This window comes from Cnephaeus nilssonii, assembly GCF_951640355.1.
Source record: "Cnephaeus nilssonii genome assembly, chromosome: 17".
NCBI classification, from domain to species: Eukaryota; Metazoa; Chordata; class Mammalia; order Chiroptera; family Vespertilionidae; genus Cnephaeus; species Cnephaeus nilssonii.
Window position 1 is genome coordinate 49,050,200 of NC_137088.1, and position 20,913 is coordinate 49,071,112.

The following is a 20,913-nucleotide window of genomic DNA, read 5'->3' on the forward strand; positions in this document are numbered from 1 at the left end:
TTCCGAAGGAGCGACTTACTCTCGATTGCCTTCGCAGGCAGCTTTCGTAAGATAAGCTTCTGCCTGCTTAAGTGCTACCTACACCTCCCGCGCGGGGGCCGTTTTCTTCCAACCGAGCTGCTAAAGGAATTGAAATCTGCCGAGCACAAGTTAGTAGACTACATGCTCTATGAAGAAATCATACTATTTTCTCAAAGGAGAGAAAGTTGGCCCAGTGAGCCATTGATGGCTGGGAACAAACTTTCTGGCTTTCCATTTTGTTCCGCTACAAGTGGCACATTCTATCAATCAGGGCCTGCTGGGAAAGATTTTGTCTTTCTTCCTTGCAATTTAATTTTATCCTCTGTTGAACTCAGGTGCATTTTAAATGCAAAGCCGAGCCGTTCAGTTAGCATTAATCTGTATCCTCCTGGAGGTGGCCTGGCATTTGTTTAGACTGCCACTTACTTGCAAGGAATTTCCCTAATTCGTGTATTTGAAGACATTTGTCCACTTTAAGCTTTTTGTGTCCCCCCCTCTCCCCCCCCCCCCGACCTTGTTTTCCAAAGGCTCTTAAATCAGCTGCTCGGATGGCTCTAAGGCTGTCTAGAGAAAACATTGCTCATTGCTTTGTCAGTGGATGAAGTGGAATGTTTCGGTGAGGTAATGGGTTGATTTCAGAAGGACAGTGACAGGGACCTGAAGTCCCCCCTTAAAGTAATAGGATCAGGCACCGGAGTCCTCACGTGAGCGTGGTTTGGGATAGAGGAAGCCCTGTGAGGTATTGCCTGGGAGAGCGGATTGATACGTAGTCATCAATCTTCAGAGGCGATCGTGCGGTAGCTAGCGGTCATGCGGTACCCCGGCAAGCACAGAGCAGAGAGCCCCTCCCAAAAAAGGCATTGGGGTATGTAATTAGTTGGCACTCAGCTTGGTTGCTATGAATTAGAAACCACAGCTGCTCACGCCAGTGCATTTTGCTACACACCTTGCCCGGGGACATCTTTCATTAAGAAGGTTTGATGCTGTAATTTATTGTCTTTTTATGTTTGTTTAAACACAGAAGCTACTAAAGCTCTTTGTCCCTGAATCATCGATGTCTGTTTGCATCATTTGGGGTTTGCTCATTATTTTTGCCACGTCTTCCCGGTTGGAACTTGGATTCTGAACATATCATGTCCCTTCAAACTCTAGAAACTGTGAATTAACATAGCAGCTCAGGTTTGTGAGGGGTAAGCGTTTATTCACAAGGATTGGAATCGACTTTTAATAGCTGATCCACCAGAGTAAGGAAAATGGTGGGGCGTGGACTCTTCATCCCTCTGTGGGAGCTAAAACTGCACTTTCGGCTCTGAAGGAGGAACGCTGATTTGTTTGGTATATCCTGGTACCAGTTTTTGGCACGTGGTTATCTATTGCTGTGCAGCATATTTCTGCAGGCTTAGCAGCTAAAACAACACACATTTACCATCCCATGTTTGTTGTGGGCCCTCTGCCTCCCGGTTTCTCACGAGGCTGCAGGCCAGGTGTCAGCCGGGTGGGGTCTCATCTGAAAGTCAGGTGGGGAAGGGCCTGCTTCCATGCTCACTCGGGTTGTTGGCAGAATTCAGTTGCTCAAGGACCTCAGTTTCCCTTCAGTTCCCAGATGGACTTTTCTAGCAAGGCCATTTGCTTCACCATGGTGTGTAAGCCGAGTAGACAGTGAAATGGAGGTTAGACTCTCCTGTAACCTAATCACTGAACTGATTTCCCTCTGCCTTTGCCACGTTCTGCTGGCTAAAAGTTAGCTACTCGATCAGCCCACCCTCCAGGGGAGGAGCTTACATGGGGCTTGAATACCTGGAGTAAGGGATCCTGGGAGACTTCTTTAGTCAGCCCGCCACAGCATACGGTGGGCCCCCTGTGAATATTGGTTGTGAGTGGGTGCTAAGAGCTAGGTTCATGTGATTTGAACTAAGGACACCATACCATTTTCTCCCTGTCACCTCTTTATACAACTATCAGAAAAAGCAAGGTTGTTTTAATATTTTATATACTAGAGGCCCGGTGCATGAAATTTATGCATGGGTAGGGTTCCTAGGCCTGGCTGGTGGTCAAGGCGGATTGGGGCCTTCCTTCCCCCGGATGCCAGCTGCCGGCCAGGGCCTGCTTTCGTTCTGTGCTGCCCCCTGGTGGTCAGCACACGTCATAGTGGGTGGTTGAACTCTTTGGTCAGTCGAACTCCCGAGGGGACAATTTGCATAGTGGCCTTTTATTATATAGGACTAGAGGCTTAGTGCATGAATTCATGCACCTTGAAAGGAACTGTGGGCCACAAGGCTGCGGTAGGCACAGGGGCGGGTCTCGACCCATCCTCCGTGCCCCCGCCAGGCCTCTCCCACCGCGGCCCCCGGTCCCCTGTCTGCTGACAGCTGCTGCCCCTATCGCCCCTCAGGAGCAAGGGGAGGTGGAGAAGCCCTCAGGGGCAATCAGGACCGGTAGCTGCTGCTTGCACCTGCTGAGCAATCGGGACCAGTGCCAGGCACTGGCAGCGAGTGCGAGTGGCAGCTCCGGCACTGGCTGCAGGTGCAAGAGGGGCCTGCACTGGCAGTGGGTGTGAGCGGCAGCTCAGGCACCAGCAGCGGGTGCGAGAGGCGGCTGCCGGCCCTTATCTCCCCTCAGGAACAGGGGGAGGTTGAGAAGCCCAGAGGGGCAACTGGGGCTGGCAGTTGCTGTTCACACCCATTGACGGCACCAAGCGATCATGGCTGTCGCTGGCCACTGGCAGTGGGTGCAAGTGGCTGCTCTGGCAGCGGCAGCAGGTCTGAGGGGGGCCAGCGCCTGCACCGGCAGCAGGTGCAAGCGCTGGGCAGGACTGCGGCGTGCGGGAGCAAAGAATTTTCAGTAACCACCGGAGGCTCACCCCAATGGCAGCGACCAGCACCCCCCACCTTGGTCTGGTGCCCCCACTCACCTGCTCCACCATCCCACTGTGGCCAATGCCCGCCATGTTCCGCACACACCCCCTGGTGGTCAGCGCATGTCATAGCGACCGGTTATTTGGTTGTTTTGGTTGTTCCGCTGTTCAGTCTATTTGCATATTAGCCTTTTATTATAAAGGATGATACTACATGATATTTACAGTCCTCCCCATCCCTCATAATGCCATGTGGATGCTTGGTTACTGAACTTCAGTTGTAACCTAAGTGATGACCCAACTGCTGCTAAGAGAAGATTTTTTTCAAGAGAAGGATCAATCCAGTGACCCCTTTGATGCTATATGCCTGGTCTCTTGATATTTTTCTTACTGCATACCTGGTGGAGATTTAAAACAGTCCTCACACAGTGCTTTTGTGATTCTCAGTCTGTTGTAAGCGGAGTGCCCTGAGCAGCTTTTTGCTTGGGGGGAATGAAAAGGCAAGGGTGAGAGTTCACGTCTAATGTGTTTTGGTTGAAGTCACTTGCTACGTGTGGCCAAGCAGCTCTGCTTTCTCCCCTAAGCCTTTGATACTGTTGGGGCTTTTCAGTGCCCGGCCGGATTATTAAGGAGAGAAAGCCAGAGCTGTCCACATCACCACACAGATCGAGAGAAACTCAGGCGAGTCGCGGAACCTGAAATAAGCTTCTCTTGCCCCCGGCTCCCCCAGATGGCGTGCTTTTTTATATTATTATTCAAAGGTCATGACAATATCTGTGTGAAATGGTTTGCACTGTAGCTTAGGACTCTAGGTTGTAGTTTGCTAAGTTAGAATTTCCTTTTTGCTTCTTCACGTGGAGTGGCCTGGCAAGGGTGTGCAGGTGGGGTCTGAGACGCTCTTGAACTGCTGTGACAAGGCTTCCCGCTAGCTGCCTGGCCCTCAGCACGATGCCTTAGAAAGACAAAGGAGGACGGAAATCGCCAGGTGGGCCCCTGGGAGAGTTTCATTTGCCAGGTGCCCCAGCCTGCCCACCCCGCTTCCTGCTTTGGCTTTGAAATTGAGGGCTGGGACAAAGCCAGGGGAAACAGCATTGTGCACCCAGCCCGGGACAATTCGATCCTGGCGAACATGAGAATGAACATGAGAATGGCCTGTATTGACAGTAGGCGAGCCCAGTGCTGGCAGGTGGGCCGCACTGTCACCCCGTGGCTTGTTTTATTTTTTCAGCAATAGGCTCTTCCCAGCCGCGTCTGAGGATTAAATAATAAATACCCTCGTGGGCTGGAGATGTGGGGGCAGAGGGCTAGAGAATGGTCGGTTTCGGTAGACCAGGAGCATTAAATTCATTTCCTCCGTGGCCTTCTCTGACCACGAATCTCGATTCTCTGGAGATGAGTAACTTGTGCATTGACTAGTTTCCACTGATATTATGAGTTAATTGTGAGTAAGCGTGTCCGTGCTCAAGCTCCATGGGAAGGGGGGAAGGATGAATGCTGTTAGCAGTTACAATCGTGTTGCCTTTTCATATGAATCGCGTCCCGTGGCTGAGGAATTTGGAGTTTTCTCGTCTGTGGGCGGAAACCAGCCCCGGAGAGTGTGTGTCAAGTGCCTGGGATGGATGAGGATCGCCGTACCCTGTCCTCTGACAGGCTCTCCGTCTCCTGGGAGCTGCCTCTGGCGTGCTTTGCATATCTGTGGACCAGGCTGAAAGCGCGTGCTGGAACTTGATTAGCGGAAGTTAGACCAAGCCTCCTGGCCAGGAGTCCACACTTGGTTGCTTGCCTTTAGCTGATTGGGAGACCTCAACCCTTCATTTCCTGAGACGGCCCAGCTTCCCGGGCCGCGCCCCACTCTAGGCACAGCTCGCTCTTCTCTGAGTTTATTCCGGGCGGTTTGCGATGCTTCGTGCCCCAACCCCTCTGATTCTGCTTTATGTCATCCCTCTGCAGCAGTGACAGGAGAGAAGAGAAAATGTTGTCGGGTGTCCAAAAGGACAAAAAGAAACTTATGCTTCAGAAATAGTGAGACAAGAAGGAAAATCATATTTGTGAGTATTAAAAAAAAAAGGAAATTAGGAAAAGAACAATGCTGTCAGTATAGGTCAATGGTTGGTGGTTTATGCTATTATTGCCTTCTTGTACATAGGCACCTTCCCTAAATGATTGACAAGTGTTTAATTTATGAACAAAGGAATCTGTGCTCTGTCTCAAGTAAGGTCTGACTGAAATGCAGGGGTGTGAACATAGCCAAGTTGTAAATGGTTTGTGCCAGGAAGTTCTTGACAGCAACTTGAACCCAGGTCTGGTGAATGGTAGCCACGGTGTTAAAGTGAGAATGGGAGAGGATGCAGCATCCTGGCCACGTGGCTCTCGAGGGAGGAACAGGTTCAGGAGGGGAGAATCAGATCTGAAATCTGATCTGATGAGAAGTGCTGGCCCTTGTCCTGATCAGACACTTAGCTTCTAAACGCACAGTGACCTGCTAACCATCAGCGAGGACAGATCGTCGGCTCTGCCATTCTGGAAGGCCGTGCTGAGTCTCCGGTCCTGCTGTTTGTCCCTATCCTCTGCAGCCATGGCTAATGGTGCAGCCATCACCCACAGCAGGCATAAATCCTTCCTCCCACAAGAGGGTCTTGGCTGGATGTGACGTTTATAGGACTACAGGAGCAGCTGGCGATGTCGGATTCAAGGCAAGTAGGTTGTCTTGGACGGCCTATTTAGCAGATGGCCAGGACTTGATAGATTGAAGATTATTAGGATCCCAGTCAAGGGCCAAATGGCACCGTGGGCAGGAAAAGTAAATGGCAGTGCGTATCTGAGCCCAGGCACGGGCAGTCTGCGAGGGCTCTCGGCCTCCCTTTCATTTTGCTTCAAGCATGAATAAACACGGGCCCTCCTAGAGCCTGGATTATAGACACATCTTCAGAGATTACTGATAACTTGGTTATTAATGTGATCATTGGTTGGACCCTACTGGTGAGCTATTATTTGGAAAGAAAATTTTATGAAGTTTAGATTTCATCAGCATTTATATATACACTTGACCTTTTACCAAACCTGCGTGTCATGGTTTCCTGTATGGCTGATGTCCGTATGGATTTGGGTTCTATCTAAACATACTTTAAAGCTTTAACTCAAGCCCTAGGTTGCATTTGTGTGCCGTCCTTTTTGAAGATGACAAGTGTCATGGAAGCTGCGCCGAAATGGGAGTTTTGCAGCGAGAGCACCCGACTGCCGGGAAAGGGGGTGTCCATTTCTCCTCGTCCATCCGAAGCTCATTTGTGCAATCGCTGCCTCCTCGGCATTGCTACATAACTCTTTTGGTCTTAAAGTAGGAGGAAACAAATTTCAAGAGCCAGGAACATGCCTCATGTGGCTTGAAAAGGAGTAGCATAATAGGACATTGAGTGGATGTCAAATAAAACATAACTTTGGATTTTATTTTATTTTTTTAATTTGAACTCAAGTAGGTACTACTTCTAGAGCTAAGTGCACTGAGAAGTCCAGGGATAAAATTGCTGTTGTTTGACATTGATTCAAATTTGAGTGTTTGGGTCAAGTTGTTTCCCAATCATATCTACCCCTATTGAATGTTGCATCTGTACTCAGCTTTATGCCCTGAGCTTTACACAATTACTCTCAGTTAGGGTCATGCCTTACTGGAACAAATCCACTTATGAGCATGCGATTTGGATCCTCACCCTGAGTTTTGCAACCAAGACATCAACTAGAGAATGAGCTTAGTATTATTACTAAGTTACCTTCACCGGCCAATAATCTCCATTTTCCTCACCCATTTTCTCAACCCCATCCACATAAATTAGCAGTGGAGGTAGTGGAGGTGAATGGGCATTGCAGGAGGCATTCCATGTATGGGCTTGTTTTGAATCTGGGGTCAGGCCCTTGAGCTTGAATGAGACTAGGCCTGAGTAATCAGGCACAGGGATACTGTAGTCAGAAGTGACCAGAAATTGAACTTGGATTTGGTGGTCTGCTTATTTCCCTCTTGCATGGGCTACAGATTTGATTGGTGGGTGTAGTCATGGAGGATTGGGAACACTGTTTTTGAGCTTTCACATTATCATATAAGACTAAATGCACTTAAGGGTCCCCATAAATACAAAATATTCCCCTGCAGATGGGATGGGAAATCAGAGTATCTCTGAAATGTTCCCATTGGAGAGGGGGTAACTCAGTTTTAGAGAAGTACATGAGTTGATCAGGTTAACAGCAGATGCTGTGTCTTGTGACATTGAATTCCACTGAGAAAAGTTGAGGACAAACCATAAGCAAAGTGTATTGGTTATAAAAATTATTGATATCTTAGCCTGTCCCCTATCCTCTAACTCTACATATTCATAGAAACTCTAACAGCTAAGTTTTGCTCTGTAACAAATGATCCCAAATAATTAAAACAATAATTATGTAATTACTCTAGGATTCCCATTTGGCTGGTCAGGTCTTCCTGTCGGGGTCAGCTTGACTGGTGTCTGCAGACTGAAGTTCTTCTGAGGCTGGGTGGTCTCGGATGGACTGGTGGGTCTAGAACAACCTTGGCTGAGTCTGCCTGTGTCTGCTCCATGTGGTCTCTCATCCTCCAGTAGGCTAGCCTGGGATTGTTCACCTGGCGGTCTCAGGATTTCAAAGAGTAACAAGAGAGTATAAACCCCTTCACTTAAGTCCTATAGAAACCTCTTCCTGTATCACGTTTGCTAACATCACAATGGCCAAAACAAGTCGCGTGATCAAAGCCCACTTTCAGAGAGAGATTTACTATGTAGGACCAAATCCCACATCATTTTATTAGTCTATAAACATAACACCATACATAATGACACCCAAAGATCCAGACATTAACAATCACTGTTAACTTATAGAGCATCTAACCCGGTTCCTCCACCCCAACTTCCACACTGTTATCTTGAATACCGCTATTGGGGGTGGGGGGGGCCCCTTCTCAGCATTATGGGATGTTTAGCAGCAGCCCTGCCTCTACCCACTTGATGCTAGTAGCCCCTCCTCCTCCACTGCTGCTTGTGACACCCAGCAGTGTTTGTGGACATGGCCCAGTGTCCCCCTTAGGGATGGGGAGTGGGAGACAGGTAAGAGTGCCTCCAGTTGAGAACCACTGCTCTAACCCGGAGATGCTGAAGCAGAAGAAAAAGAGCAACGTGTGAAGTACAGGTTATTATCAAAGAGCAAACCGGGAGCAGCAGCCCAGCAGGGAGACTGTAAGTGGGGAAGGAGAGGAGACACTTTTCAGTTACCTTAAAATTTAACCTAAGATGGCCCTGGGTTCCTCTGGATAACTAGGAAACATCAAGTTGGGTCTTGCTGCACATTGAAAGATTCATTAATATCTCCACTTCATTATGTTAAAAGTGGATTAAAAGTACATACCTTCCCTGAAAAAAAAATTCCGGAGCTATGCTGGCCACAGATAATGGATTTTGAAAAACTCTTTATTTGGGAGAAGTTAAACATACACAAAAGTAGAGAAAATTGTATCATGATCCATCCAATACTCACCACCCAAGGTCATAAATGATTGATGGGTGGCCAGTCTTGTTATATCTATATTCTGCTCACTTCCCCTACTATCCACTCCTGCATTATTTTGAAGTAAATTCCAGTCATTTCATTTCACTGGTAAATATTCAATGTGTCTTAAAGAAAATACCTAAAACCCAGAATTATAATATGCTGGTGGAATTTTAATCTTCTAGAAAGGGCAGGAATGAGAATTTATGCTGAGTAGTATCAGAAAGTTAAGGGAAAGAGTGGGTGAGGGTCAAGATCAAGAGGCTTGGCTTATGGGGAGATTAAAAACCCCAGAAGGAAATGAAGGTGGGAGACACTGTCTCTTCGAACTCTTCTGTCCTCTCCTCTCCTCTCACCTCTCCTGCTCGGAGTGACTCTTAGAAATGCCCTTTGTAGGATGTGATAAGACACAGGAGACCTGGGTTCTTAGAAGGAGAGTAAGCTGGCAGGGAACAGATCATTTTCTTAAAAGAAAAGAAATAAACACAATCACAATAAGGCATTGAAATATTCGTCAGTGATGGATTGCTCTCTGACGACTTTCAATGACTTTAGCCCATCAGGGTCTATCTACGTTTAATAAAACAAAGGAGGAGGACAAAGTCTTGCTGTTGCTTTTTAAAATTTTGCTAGGACTATGGTATTTCTCTCCTGTTCTCATGTATTCTGAGAAGTTTCTTTCTTTTGATTTAGACTTCCTCACTTGATTTTATTATGCCATAAATCTATGTTTGGCGAGAGCCAGGGTATATGTGAGACCTAAGCAGCTTGCTAGATAACATCTATTTCCCCCTCCTTCTCTTTAGAAGATTAAACTGAGACTGTTGTGTCTGATGCCAGAATAGATTTAACCAATCATGTTTCCTTTACATGTAGGTCAGTCCAAGGGACAATTCTGCGCTGGATCCTATTATCCATGGGTTGAAGGGCGTCGTACATCATGGTAAGTAAGCCACGTACACTTCCTTTTGCTGGGAGGTGAAGGGCTAAGATCTTCCTACAGAAATGGGTTATCTTGCAGAGGACAGAGGGTGACACTCATTCCTCATCCCCTGATGTTGAAGGGCATTAGAGCCATTATTTGATGGGTAAGGAGCACGCCCATTTATTACCTACAAATGGATCTGGGTTAACAGTAAGCAATTTATTTCTTTTCAGGTACCACTCTGAATGCCTGTGTCATAAATCAAAATGCCCTGAGATGTACCTACCATTCCTATGCTTTGAGCCCGCCACTTGTCTCATATGTCTTCAAAAAGTAGTCTTCTTTCAAGTATCTTTTAATTTATAAATTTCTTGATTTGCCTCTCAGATTGAGGGGGGAAATTTAAGTAGCTGTGACAAGTCATTAAACTTTGCCGCATGTGAGCAGGCACCATCAGCTCCTCGAATGGAGAGAGCCCGGCCGTAGTTCTGTGCAGCAGACGTCTTATCCTGGGGCATAAAACGGGGAGAGAAAGTAAGATAAATGGGTTCTGTCTTTCCCAACTGGTTTTTATTGGAGAGATTTTCCTGCAACTTTATTATCGGTAATACATCATTACCTGTGACATCAGGATCTTCTAATTTCAAAAGTACCCCTGTCGCAGGGAGGGGCGGAGTCTGCATGTAATGTAATGATTTTCAAAGGTTTAATAATCTAAGTAGAATTTCCAAGACATTGACGGAAATAGCATTAGTAATCATAATAAATCTCCCCTTATCTCCACGCTGTGAAAAAATGTCTTGCACCTCTGGGAGGATTGTCTTTAGACATTAGCCATCTCTGCAGAATTTAACAAATCCCCCCCACCCCTTTTTAAGGGAAATTAAAACCAGTTGTCAGTGTTTGGATGGAGCAGGTGACATTTTGGATCAATCTGCTCCTGTATCACACAGCAGGTGACAAGAGTAAACCTCATAGCAGTAGTGAAAAGACCCCATAGAGGTTTTCGTTGTAGGAAGTGTCCAGGGCTTCTTCTCAGTTTCCGTTTGTTGTGTCTTTGAAGCAGACCTCACAGAGCTGCGAAGGAGGTCGTATGACAGGCCCCCTAGGGAACAAGGCACCGTTGCCAAAAATGCTTCTGTCTGCACATTTGTGTTTGATGTTGGTCGCGGAGTGGAGTGTGGGCAGCTTGGGTGGTGCAGAGAAGGCTGGTGCGTGGGCAACACTTTGTGTATTCTGAGCTCCTTTCCTTTATTAGTACACACGCCAATGATCACACGCCATTGATCAGGCTCCTTCTTGACATTCCGGTCCATAGTGTAGATTCTGAGTTTGGGTGTTTGAGAAACATAGTAAATGATAGATTACATAGTAAATGATAGATTAGGTCTTCCTTCCCCAGACCAGTCTTCCTTTTTTTAAACAAACACAGTGGAAAGAGTTCTGGAAACTTCAAAACAGGTACCTGTTCTTCAGCCAGAGAGGACGCGCTCCACCAGCTGTAGCATCTGAGTAGCCCTGGCAGATAACGGAAGGAGATCCCCTATGTTACCCCCAGCAGTGGGCTCCCTTGAACTCTCAGATCCCCAAATCTCAGCACACTCACTGCATGGTCACCCTTCAGTTCATCAGCTGCGTCCTGGCACAATCCTGGCGTCTTTCCTCCTTACCCACCGTGGCCTCCAAGGGGCTGTCCTCTGTAGGGAGACTCTCCCGGGCAGCAGGAGGGTGGCAGGCGCCTGGGCTGCAGTTTCTGCCGTAGCTTCGGATTGACAGCCCAGAGGAGACCTGCAAAAAAGCAATGACCTGCAAAGGCCGTCCGCTGACTTTTTCAGTGAGAGTGCGCGCGTCTCCTCTGAGATCGCAGGGCTGGCCCTTGCCTAGGACCCACACAGGCCAGCCCGCGGGGACCTGGCAGGGAGGCGAAGTGCTGCCTTCCCGGGGCCCAGTTCACCCCTTTCAGCCTGTGCACTGGCTGTTTGTTTCCTCTGTCAGGAAGGTTCTGGAAGCCCCTTAGCTCACAGCAAGGGGGTCGCCCTCTTACTATTTCAGTTCTCCGTTCAGACCTTGCCTCCTCAGAAAGTTCTTAACCATCTTGTCAAATTACCCACCCTCTCCCCGCTCCCTGTCACATCATCCTAGGTTTCTTTCCTCAAAGCACTTAAAGGTATCTGTAATGACCTTGTCTGCTCATCACGCACATATGACCTACTAAAGCACACGCTTCATGAGGGCAAGAACCCGTGCATGTGCGGCAAATAGTGGATGCTCAGTAAATATTAACCAAATGAGTGAATCAAGTAAGCATACACATAAGAGAAAATATCAAAACGTAAAACTGGAAGAAGGGGAGGAGACACCAGAGGGCCGACGGGTTTGGCTTCGATTGGGAAGCAAAGGAGTGGAGAGTCTGCCCTCGGGTCTCAGGCTGTTGCTGACTTCCGGGGTGACAGCCCTCATCACTTCTGTCATTCTTGCGAAGGAGAATGGGCTTCAGACGGCTAAGAAAGGATGTTGTCGTTGTGGGAACTAGAAGCATTTTCAGGTGCAGGCCCAGTGAGGGATTTGAATGCTCTGCTAATTTGATGGGACATGAGTAATCGTGCCGTTCCCAGAATCTCTGGCTTGGGAATGATGACAGAGATGTGTAAAGAAGAAAAAGTCAATATGGATTTTTGTTGTAGTTCAGAATTGGCTTTGATTTCTTCAGCTCGGGGAGTCATATCGTAGAATATTGATGTCTCATTAAGTGAACGTTTTATTAATAGGAGAAGACTTCTGTTCCTTCAGCCGAGATGGGAATGAGGAGTCTGGTCCCTCCAGCCAGTCACCCCTGGCACTCGGTCACTCGGGTTCTCTGTGAAGCAGACACCGAGGCGGAGTTTTAAAGGCAGGAGGGTGTTTGTGGGGAGGGACCTCCTGCAAAGGATGAAGAGGAGAGGGAGCAGGGGCAGGTGGGGCGAGTGTGGGAGCACGGCGCAGGTCTGGCACCTCTGAGAGGGGTCAGGGAGCCAGGAGGATGGCTGAGCAAGTCCTGGCCGGGCTGTTGGAGAACCGCAGGGCAAGGCTGCGGGAAGGAGTTGTACGTTGGGCGGGAGCGGCCCAGCCCTGGTCCCCAGCGTGTTGTCATTGGTGAAGCACCCAGCGGCGTGGTGTCCACGTGGGCGCAGTGGTGGGTCCCCAGGCCCGGCTACAGGCACTCGGCGGGCAGGCTCCTCCGGCTCTCTGCCCCAGGAAGGAAGGTCTGCGGGGAGCATTTCCACACCTGGCACGAGGTTCTCATCCTTCCCAAGACATTTTTCCTAATCACCTCCTGGTCCTCTCGCTTTTAAAAGACTCCGTGGTTGCCCTAGCTGGCTTGCCATATCTGTAATATTATCAACAATAAAAAATATATTAAGAAGAATAAAACATAAAAAATGTATGTAAATAAATAAAAGGCTCCGAGGTTCGTACAGCCACGCTACTCCCAGGAGAAATACCCACACGGGACTTGTACCTGGGAGCTTTGTTCCTCACCGCCCCGCAGTGGAAACGTGGCCAGGGCTAAGAAATGGACATGATCTCCCATGTCAATTAAAACGTGTTTACTTTTTTCTTTCAAGTTTTTGGATTCCCTACTCTCGTTCTTTTTCATGGTGGCCACCCAAACAGCAGGCATCGAAACACTAGCCACTCCCCCTGTCCGTTATGTCAGAAAGACCAGTTTTTTATTTTTGAAAGGAAACTTGCTGTTGAGCTTTGACGACCTGTCCTCTTTTCCTGGCTCCCTCCTTGCCATCACTTCCCACTTCCCCAACGGACCACTTTGTGGTGCATGGGGGAGGGGGGGGCAGTTAGAAATGGCCTCAGATACTGGCCAGAGTGAGATGACTCGGCGTCCTGTCCTTGCTTCTGAGAAAGCCATCAGTGAGAGTACAAGTAAATGATTACCTGAGAACACTCTTGTGAATGTCAGAAAATGAGGCTCTTGGAAGCTTCTCTTAACACTCTGTGCAAGTTGGGGCTATGACAAGATCAAAAGTTTCTTTGTAGCTTGGCCTGTGTCCTCAGTGGTTGAGTGTCGACCCCATGAACCAGGAGGTCAAGGTTCGATTCCCAGTCTGGGCACATGCCTGGGCTGTGGGCTCTATCCCCAGTAGGGGGCGTGCAGGAGGCAGCCCATCAATGATTTTCTCTCATCATTGATGTTTCTATCCCTCTCTTCCTCTCCCTTCCTCTTTCTGAAATCATCAATGGAGACATATTAAAAAAAATTTTTTTTCTTTGCAAAATAGCTTCCCTAACTAACGGGTTTATTCCCTGGGCTCACTTCTGTGGTGTTTTCCACCCATTTTCTCGCCTGCCCCGGGTGCTCATCACCAACTCCCCACACCTATGGACAAGGTCATGGCACAGCTGGAGTCAGTCCAGGCATCTGGCAGGCAGGGAAGAGAGGGAGTAAACCTGCCAAGTGCCTACCTGGCCAAGCGGTTTCGTGTGGTGTCAGAGCTGGTGCCGCCTCGCCTGTCCCACCTGCTGGCGTGGAGGTTCCTACAACCAGGCACATCCTGTGAGCGTCTCTAGACCCGGAGCAATCTGCAGTCCTTCTAATATGGTGGGTGGGCTTTACCTATCCAGCTGCCCTGCGTCACCGGCCACCAGCCCCAGGGTGTGGGCTCCTGGCACCCCACCCTGCTGTGCGGATGCAGGTGGCGCCACCACTCAAGGGCCACGTGGGCCTTTTCTGCCAGAGTCACACATGTCGTACCGCCGAGCCAACAATGGCACATGTACTGGTAGGCAGATATCCAGGAGAAATACCCACACAAGACTTGTACAGGGGAGCTTTGTTCCTAACCGTCCCACAATGGAAACAGCCCAGATGTCTACCAGTGGGGGCTGGGTATACAGGTTGTAATGTATTCATTCCGGGGAATATTATCACCCAGCAATCCTATATAATAAAGAGTTAATATGCTAATTAGACCGGATGGCAGAACGACTTCCAGAACGACCAGTGGGTGAGGGGCGGGGCCATGAGGCAGCCAGGGCAGCAAGGCAGCCGGGGCCGCAAAGGCCTACTCTTGCACGAATTTCGTGCATTGGGCCTCTAGTTAAAACTAATGAACTATGTGATTTACACAAGTGCAAATAACACATGCTGCATAGTTCATTTTTGTAAAGTTCAGGAACAGGCAAAACTAATCTATGGTGACAAAAGTCAGAAAGTGGGGTGAAGGGGTATATGGAATGAGAAAGGGATATGAGGGAACTTTTTTAGATGATAAAAATAGTATATATCTTGATCTGGACTATGGCTACCTAGGTAGAATATAAAAATATATAAAATATCCCCTTAGATTTGTGCATTTGACTATTTGTAAATTAAAGAATAGCCTATATGTATTATGCATGAATTTCTCAATGATATTTCATGCCAGAGCTCAAAAATAATCTAGCAGCACACACCACATCGTTAACTATGAAAAGTCCTGACAGTGGCAAGTGTTGGCAGGGTATGAATGCCAGGATCTCTAATACTTGCTGGAAACGGTGTGGCAGGATCTGGCCAACTTCATTCAGCAGTGCCCTCCCGTGTGTGTCCCCCAGAGCAGCGGTCAGTTGGCGACCGCTGCCCTAGAGAAACCCAGACCGGAGTGTGCCAGGGGAAGTGTGCAGAGATGTCTGTGGCATTCTGTTGCCTAACTGCCCAAACCTGGAAACGCCCCACGTGGCTGTGGTTAGCAAGCTGGACAGACACAGCACAGTGCCATCGTACAAGAACATTTCACCAATGGATGGAAAGGGCGAGAATCTGCCTCCCCACCACATGGGCACCTCCGAGAGCACAAAGTGAAGGCGAGTCTGAAGGCCACATCGAGTGTTCCCCAACCTGAGGTTCAAAAAATGAGAACCCCTCTCCTGTGTGGTTTAAGGGTGCCCCTGTAGGTGTAAAACTAAAAGATACGCAAAGCACTGAGGATTTAAAGAGAGGCCAGTGGTTACTTCTTAGGGTGGGATGGGATGAGGAAGAGTTGAGGGTCTGGACTGGCCCAGGGAGGGGCCCAGGGCTCCCCCTGTTCTGAGTGGAGGTCACACCGGGCTTCACTTGGTTATTTGTCCCCAGTGCATTTGTTTTGTGCAGCTTTCTGCACGTGTGTTGAATTTCACTATCAAAGACGACAGTGAGTGTTAGCCTTGCAAAGTAGGAGATTCAGACAGTGCTTTCCTCTGGGACAGTCCAGTGCCGAGTGGCCCACCAACAAGCAGAGGGGCGTGACAGGACTTCTTAATGAACGTTTTCCCATGAGCGGCCTTGGCAGGCCGTTTGTTCTCTCTACGACTTGATTGCAGCCCCAAGAAGGACCTGCTGCTGCCTCGGGATTGTATCCTTAAGAGGTGAATTGGGGAGCCAATACCTCCTTTCAGACTTAGAAGAAGGAAGTCAGAAGCCAAGGGGGTGGGATGTTGGGTGACGGGACCGAAGACAAAGGCCTCTCGCTGCTGCTGTGCTGGTGGCTGGCTCTGCCGAGTGAGGGTCTAGTTAGCCCGGAAGGCATCAGAGTCCTCCTGCAACCCTCTGAGATACTGTCACCCCCCCCCCCCCCCCAATACAGAACGAGGAAAGCAGGCCGCCCCTGGGGGCTTGAACCAGAGTCCTTGTGATGTCAGACCGGCCCACACCACCTCCTCTGTTCCCTGCCAGTCACTCTGCATCTTTCAGTCTCGATGGAGGCTCACCATATAGACTGTTGATGGGCCAGTGGGGAAATACGTAGACTGTGGTCTGTCCTCACTCCAGCACCAGCGGGATTACCCCTGGGCTCAAACATCTTGGCATACACTTTCTGTCTGAGGCTAAATGGCTCAAGTCTCTAAGAAATATCTTACCTGGACTTCAGGAGAAGAGGACAAATCCTAGAATAAGGGGCTTCTGGGGGAAAAATAAACCACTGGGCAGAAATAGGGGTCTGCATCTGCACAGGCTGGCAGCAAGAAGAGGGGGCGGAGGTGAGTTAGGGGTTTGAGCGGTTCTGGCCTGTTTTGCGCTTGTGAACTTGAGGCTCCTTTAATCACGGCGTCTGTTCTTCCTCCCGTCCATCCGGTGCCTGATAAGTGCTGGTCAGGGTGTTGAAGGAAAGCTGTGAACAAGATTGCCCCTCCCTTTGGGAAATTTTTAATCTCATGAATTTTTTGGGGGGGGCCTTGCTATTCTTGGTGCTAAAGGTCAAAAAGACTCATATTATTTGCCTGCAGAGTAATCTTGTGTGCACATGAATAAGCAGGTGGGACTTCGGAATGAGTTTTTATAAAAAGCCTGCATTATGGAGTACTCGTAAAGAAATGGAATTTGTTAACACCACTAAACAAGGAATCTGGGACCAGCTGCCTGGGGTTTGACTCCCAGCTTGGGAGCTGTGTGATCCTGTACAAACTGCTGCACCTCTCTGTCCCCGAGGTCCCACCGTGGGGATAACGAAAGTACCTGTCTCGTGGCTATTCGTGCTGAATGAATAGGACAAGGACAGTACCTACAGGAAGGGGGCCTGGCATGTGTTCACTGTCCTTCAGATCACAGGTCAGCAAGCACAATCTGCTGGCCAGGTCTGGCCTGCAGTCTATTGTGGTAAATAAAGTTTTATTGGAACTCAGCCACACTCATTTATTTACATATGTCTGTGACTGCTTTCACGCTACAAGGGCAGAGTGCTTGCGAAAGTACTCCGACACTATCTGGACTGAAAAGCCTTAAATATTTACTTTCCTACTTTTTTTTTATGATAAAGGGTTGTTGTTTTTGTTGTTGTTGTTGTTGTTTAATGTTTTTATTGATTTTTTTAGAGGGAGAAGAAGGGAGAAGGAGAGATAGAAGCACTGATGAGAGAGAAATATCGATCAGCTGCCTCCTCTATGCCTTCTACTGGGGGGTTGAGCCAGCAACTTGGGCCTGTGGCCTGACTGGGAATCCAGCTGGTGGCCTCCTGGTTCAGGGGCCAGTGCTGAACCACTGAGCCACACCAGCAGGCTACTCTCTGACTCTTTACACAAAATGTTTGTCCACCTGCCTTGTCTGTGTAGAAGCTGTTATAGTAGCTCTGCTGTCACTGTTGCCTCCACACAGTGGCTTGTTAATGCCGGGACGCTGTGAACACCCTCTCCGGTCCCCCGTGCCATTCGATAGACTTGACAGAGATGGACTTGATTTTGCCCAAATCACCATGTGATCAAAATGTGTTTCAACTCAACTCAGGAGGATTCTATTTTAGTGTTTACCTTAAAGAGAGAAATCATTCAAACTCCTGTCTCCCTTTTGAGTGGGAAAGGTCATGCTGCATTATCTACAGCCCACCGGTAGTGTTCGACATCTTATCACGTGACCGTTTCCCCGTGTGAAGTTTATGTTTGCCTCATGGAATTATATGGAACTTTCCTGAAGTGTGCTAAAAATATGAGCTCCGTGGTCTTGACTAATTGGCTCATGTCTGTTATGGATCCAGGAAGGGCAGATGCTTATCTGGACACTTTTGATCTCAGAATCTTCTAGAAACAGGCGCACTTAGGCCATTTCCACAGTTTCCTGGGTTTCGGTGTGTCCAAACCTTCCACCGTAGCTATTAGGTATTTCCATTTCTTTTCTTAGCCACAGACAGGAAACGGGATGCTGGGAGGCTTCTGTTCTATCATTAATAGTGTTGCTAACAATAGTGTTAAGACAGAAAAATACTTCAAAAGTGATTCCTTTGGGGCTTCATTTGAATTTGAGGCTGGTTCTCGTTTGGCCAGCCTTCTCTGTCAATAGTTTGTCTTTGCACAAAGTTACAAGAGCCCGGGGAAATGTGCTTTTCCTGGCCGTTTCGATGGGATGTGGAGAGCTTTGCAGGAGTGCTTGCTGAAGCACTCGAGGCTGCCGCGTGACGCTCTGACCCGCTGCCCGCGGACCCCGTGGTGTAGGAGACCTGCTGTGTAGCGGCCAAGAGCACAGACTCCGGGTTTGAATGTCAGCTCTGCTTTTCACTAGTTGTACAACCTGCTCTTTGTGGCTCAGTTTTCTCAACTGTATCATGAGGTAATAATAATAATAATAATGATAATAATAATAATAATAATAATAATAATAATAATGCCAAACCTATTGGTTTGTCCTGAGGAGCCAGTGACTCACTGTATGTACTTGTGCCTGGGCAGGTCAGCCCTCCCACCACCACCACCAGCATTGCTCCTGTTTCTTGTTGACCTGAGTAGAGAGGCCGTGTGGCGGCAGGAGATGACGGTGGAGCTCCAAGTTCTGTCTCCATCGCTGCCTGGCTATTGAAATAGAATGTGTGCTGCTTGACTCACTTGGGTCAGACAAAAATGAAATGACGTGATGGAGACAATGGTGAGAAAGGTGGTTTGAGGTTTGGTGAAGGTCAGGAGGAAAAGGGTAGGGGATACGGAACCAGAAAGGGGGAGGAAGGAAGAAGCAGGAGGCCTCTACGGGTCACCCCTGGCCCGGCTGGGTGCCTGGCCAGGCCGGGAGGGTCTGTACATGCAGTCTTGTTCAGTCCACAGCAGCACAGTGAGAGAAGAGTTTTTAATCCCATGGGAAGGATGGGCAAACTGAGGTTCAGAAAGATTGGCTCATTTGTCCCTGCTCATGCCGCAGAGCGATGATTTGTGCCCAGTGTTATTGGACTCCAGCATGCCCTCTCACATTGACGTAACTTCCTAATCATTGTCAAAACCACTGAAATGTTGTGTGCCTCGGTTTCCCCTCTGTGAATTAAGTCATTGACCGAGCATCAGAAGGAAGCTACAAGAATGCACACACCATGTCAGTTATGGCCACGAGAGAGAGGCAAGGAATGGAACTGTTCAGGGATAACATTGATTTTGTCACTAGATGACTCTGTATCAGGCCAGCCCTACCCAGTAATTTTAAGTGTTTGAAGAAAAATTGATAGTTTTTTCTTATAAAAAGTTTTGGGGAGTCCTGAGGAGCTAAACAATCATGGGGCTAATAGAAAGTTTGAGCTTTCTATTGTTAGTTTAGCTTATACACTTCACTAAAACTGGTTGATTCCTTATTTTTGGTGTTTTCCTCTAAAGACCACCACGTTCTGACCATACACCTTCCCGTGTAATACTTTGTTCATTGGTGTGTGTGTGTGTGTGTGTGTGTGTGTGTGTGTGTGTACACGTTTTCAGAGTAATTCCATAATCCTTAGTTACTGCTGCATAGTCTTGTCTATATGTTGATTGTTCATCATATCTTATAAAGGGTTTTCTTTTTTTCCTATATAACTAAAGCATTGAAAATATTAGGTTATTAACACACTGAAAATGCAATCAATCAGATGATTATCATCTAATGTTTTAATGATCACATTTTTAATCCAATTATGCATGTTTGAATCTTTCAAATTTTCTTTAATTAAAGATTGCCTCCTGGCACTGCTATCAGAAATAAGAAATTGAACAGAATTGAGCCAGATATAATTGAATGTTGAAAGGAAGCTGCCAGGATAACTGGGCCGCGCTGGGCTTAATGGCTGACCATGACTTGAAAGCCCTCATACAAAATTTTCTAATTGATAAGAAAAATTTAATCATCTTCGGATAGACTCCGTTTGCATTCAAATAGCTATTTCTTGTTCTAAATAAACCTCCCTTAACTGATTATTCATATTGTCGTTTAGAATGCTTAAAAGTGAAAGACAGAGTTGGGTGAAATGTAGACTCCTTAATACAGTGTGTATTTAATATAAAAGTCATACATTATTCATTTTTGCAATTTGAATAACTTTGAATTTAGCATCCCTGTTCCTCATCTTTCTCTTTGATGAACAATTAATTATTAAAATATAATATTGTCTGCACACGGCACTGGGATCCTTGAGAGGGGGATATGAGATGCACTTCTCTTCAGTTCTTTTATCTAGTAACACACAGCACCTGCTCATCATGATATCGTGGAACGAGTGTAGTATAAGTAGAGCGTTTCAGATATTTTTCTTAACTAGTTAAGTGGCTGGGATAGGAATGTTTTGACTTCAAATTACTAATTAGGATAGAAGTTGAAAGCAGAAGGCTCTGATCAGGATGGGTTTGAAGTCAAACTGGCCTTTTATAGTGAGACTAGTAGCCCTGCGCACGAATCCATGCGCCAGTAGCTCTCTGCTGCCCTCCTGTAGCTCCCCTCTCCCCCCTCGCCACCTCATAGCTTGCTGCCCTGCCCCCTCCTGTAGCTTTTCGCCGCCTGCTTGTAGTTTGCTGACCCACCCTCCTGCAGATCCGTGATCTGGTCATTATGTGATTGGTCGTTACGCCTCAAGGCGTAACGGATAATTAGCATATTCCTCTCTTATTATGTAGGATTCCTTTAACAAGCACTTATATGTGCTTTTCCTGTGCCTGGAACTACTGTTAATTCATTCAATATTCAGAATCTCCTTATGAAGTTGATAGTGTGAGAATCCCAGTTTCCAGATGAGGGTTCAGTTACAGGGAGGTTCAATAACTTGTCTTAGGTCAGACCTTCAAGTAGACAAGTTAGGATTCAAATCTGGGGACCTGGTTCTAGCACTTCTCTCCATTTTACAATATC

At 47.6% G+C, this 20,913-nt stretch overlaps 1 protein-coding gene across 4 annotated transcripts in view; it reads left to right on the forward strand.

Moving 5' to 3' along the window:
• The window catches only part of PTPRG (protein tyrosine phosphatase receptor type G), a 665,484-nt gene that overhangs the window by 510,493 nt on the left and 134,078 nt on the right, over positions 1 to 20,913 (forward strand). For all 4 annotated transcript variants that reach the window (XM_079794570.1, XM_079794568.1, XM_079794567.1 and 1 more), the window contains exon 6: positions 9,296 to 9,362. In XM_079794570.1, the coding sequence (XP_079650696.1) occupies positions 9,296 to 9,362 (67 nt within the window). The remainder of the gene's footprint in view (positions 1 to 9,295; positions 9,363 to 20,913) is intronic.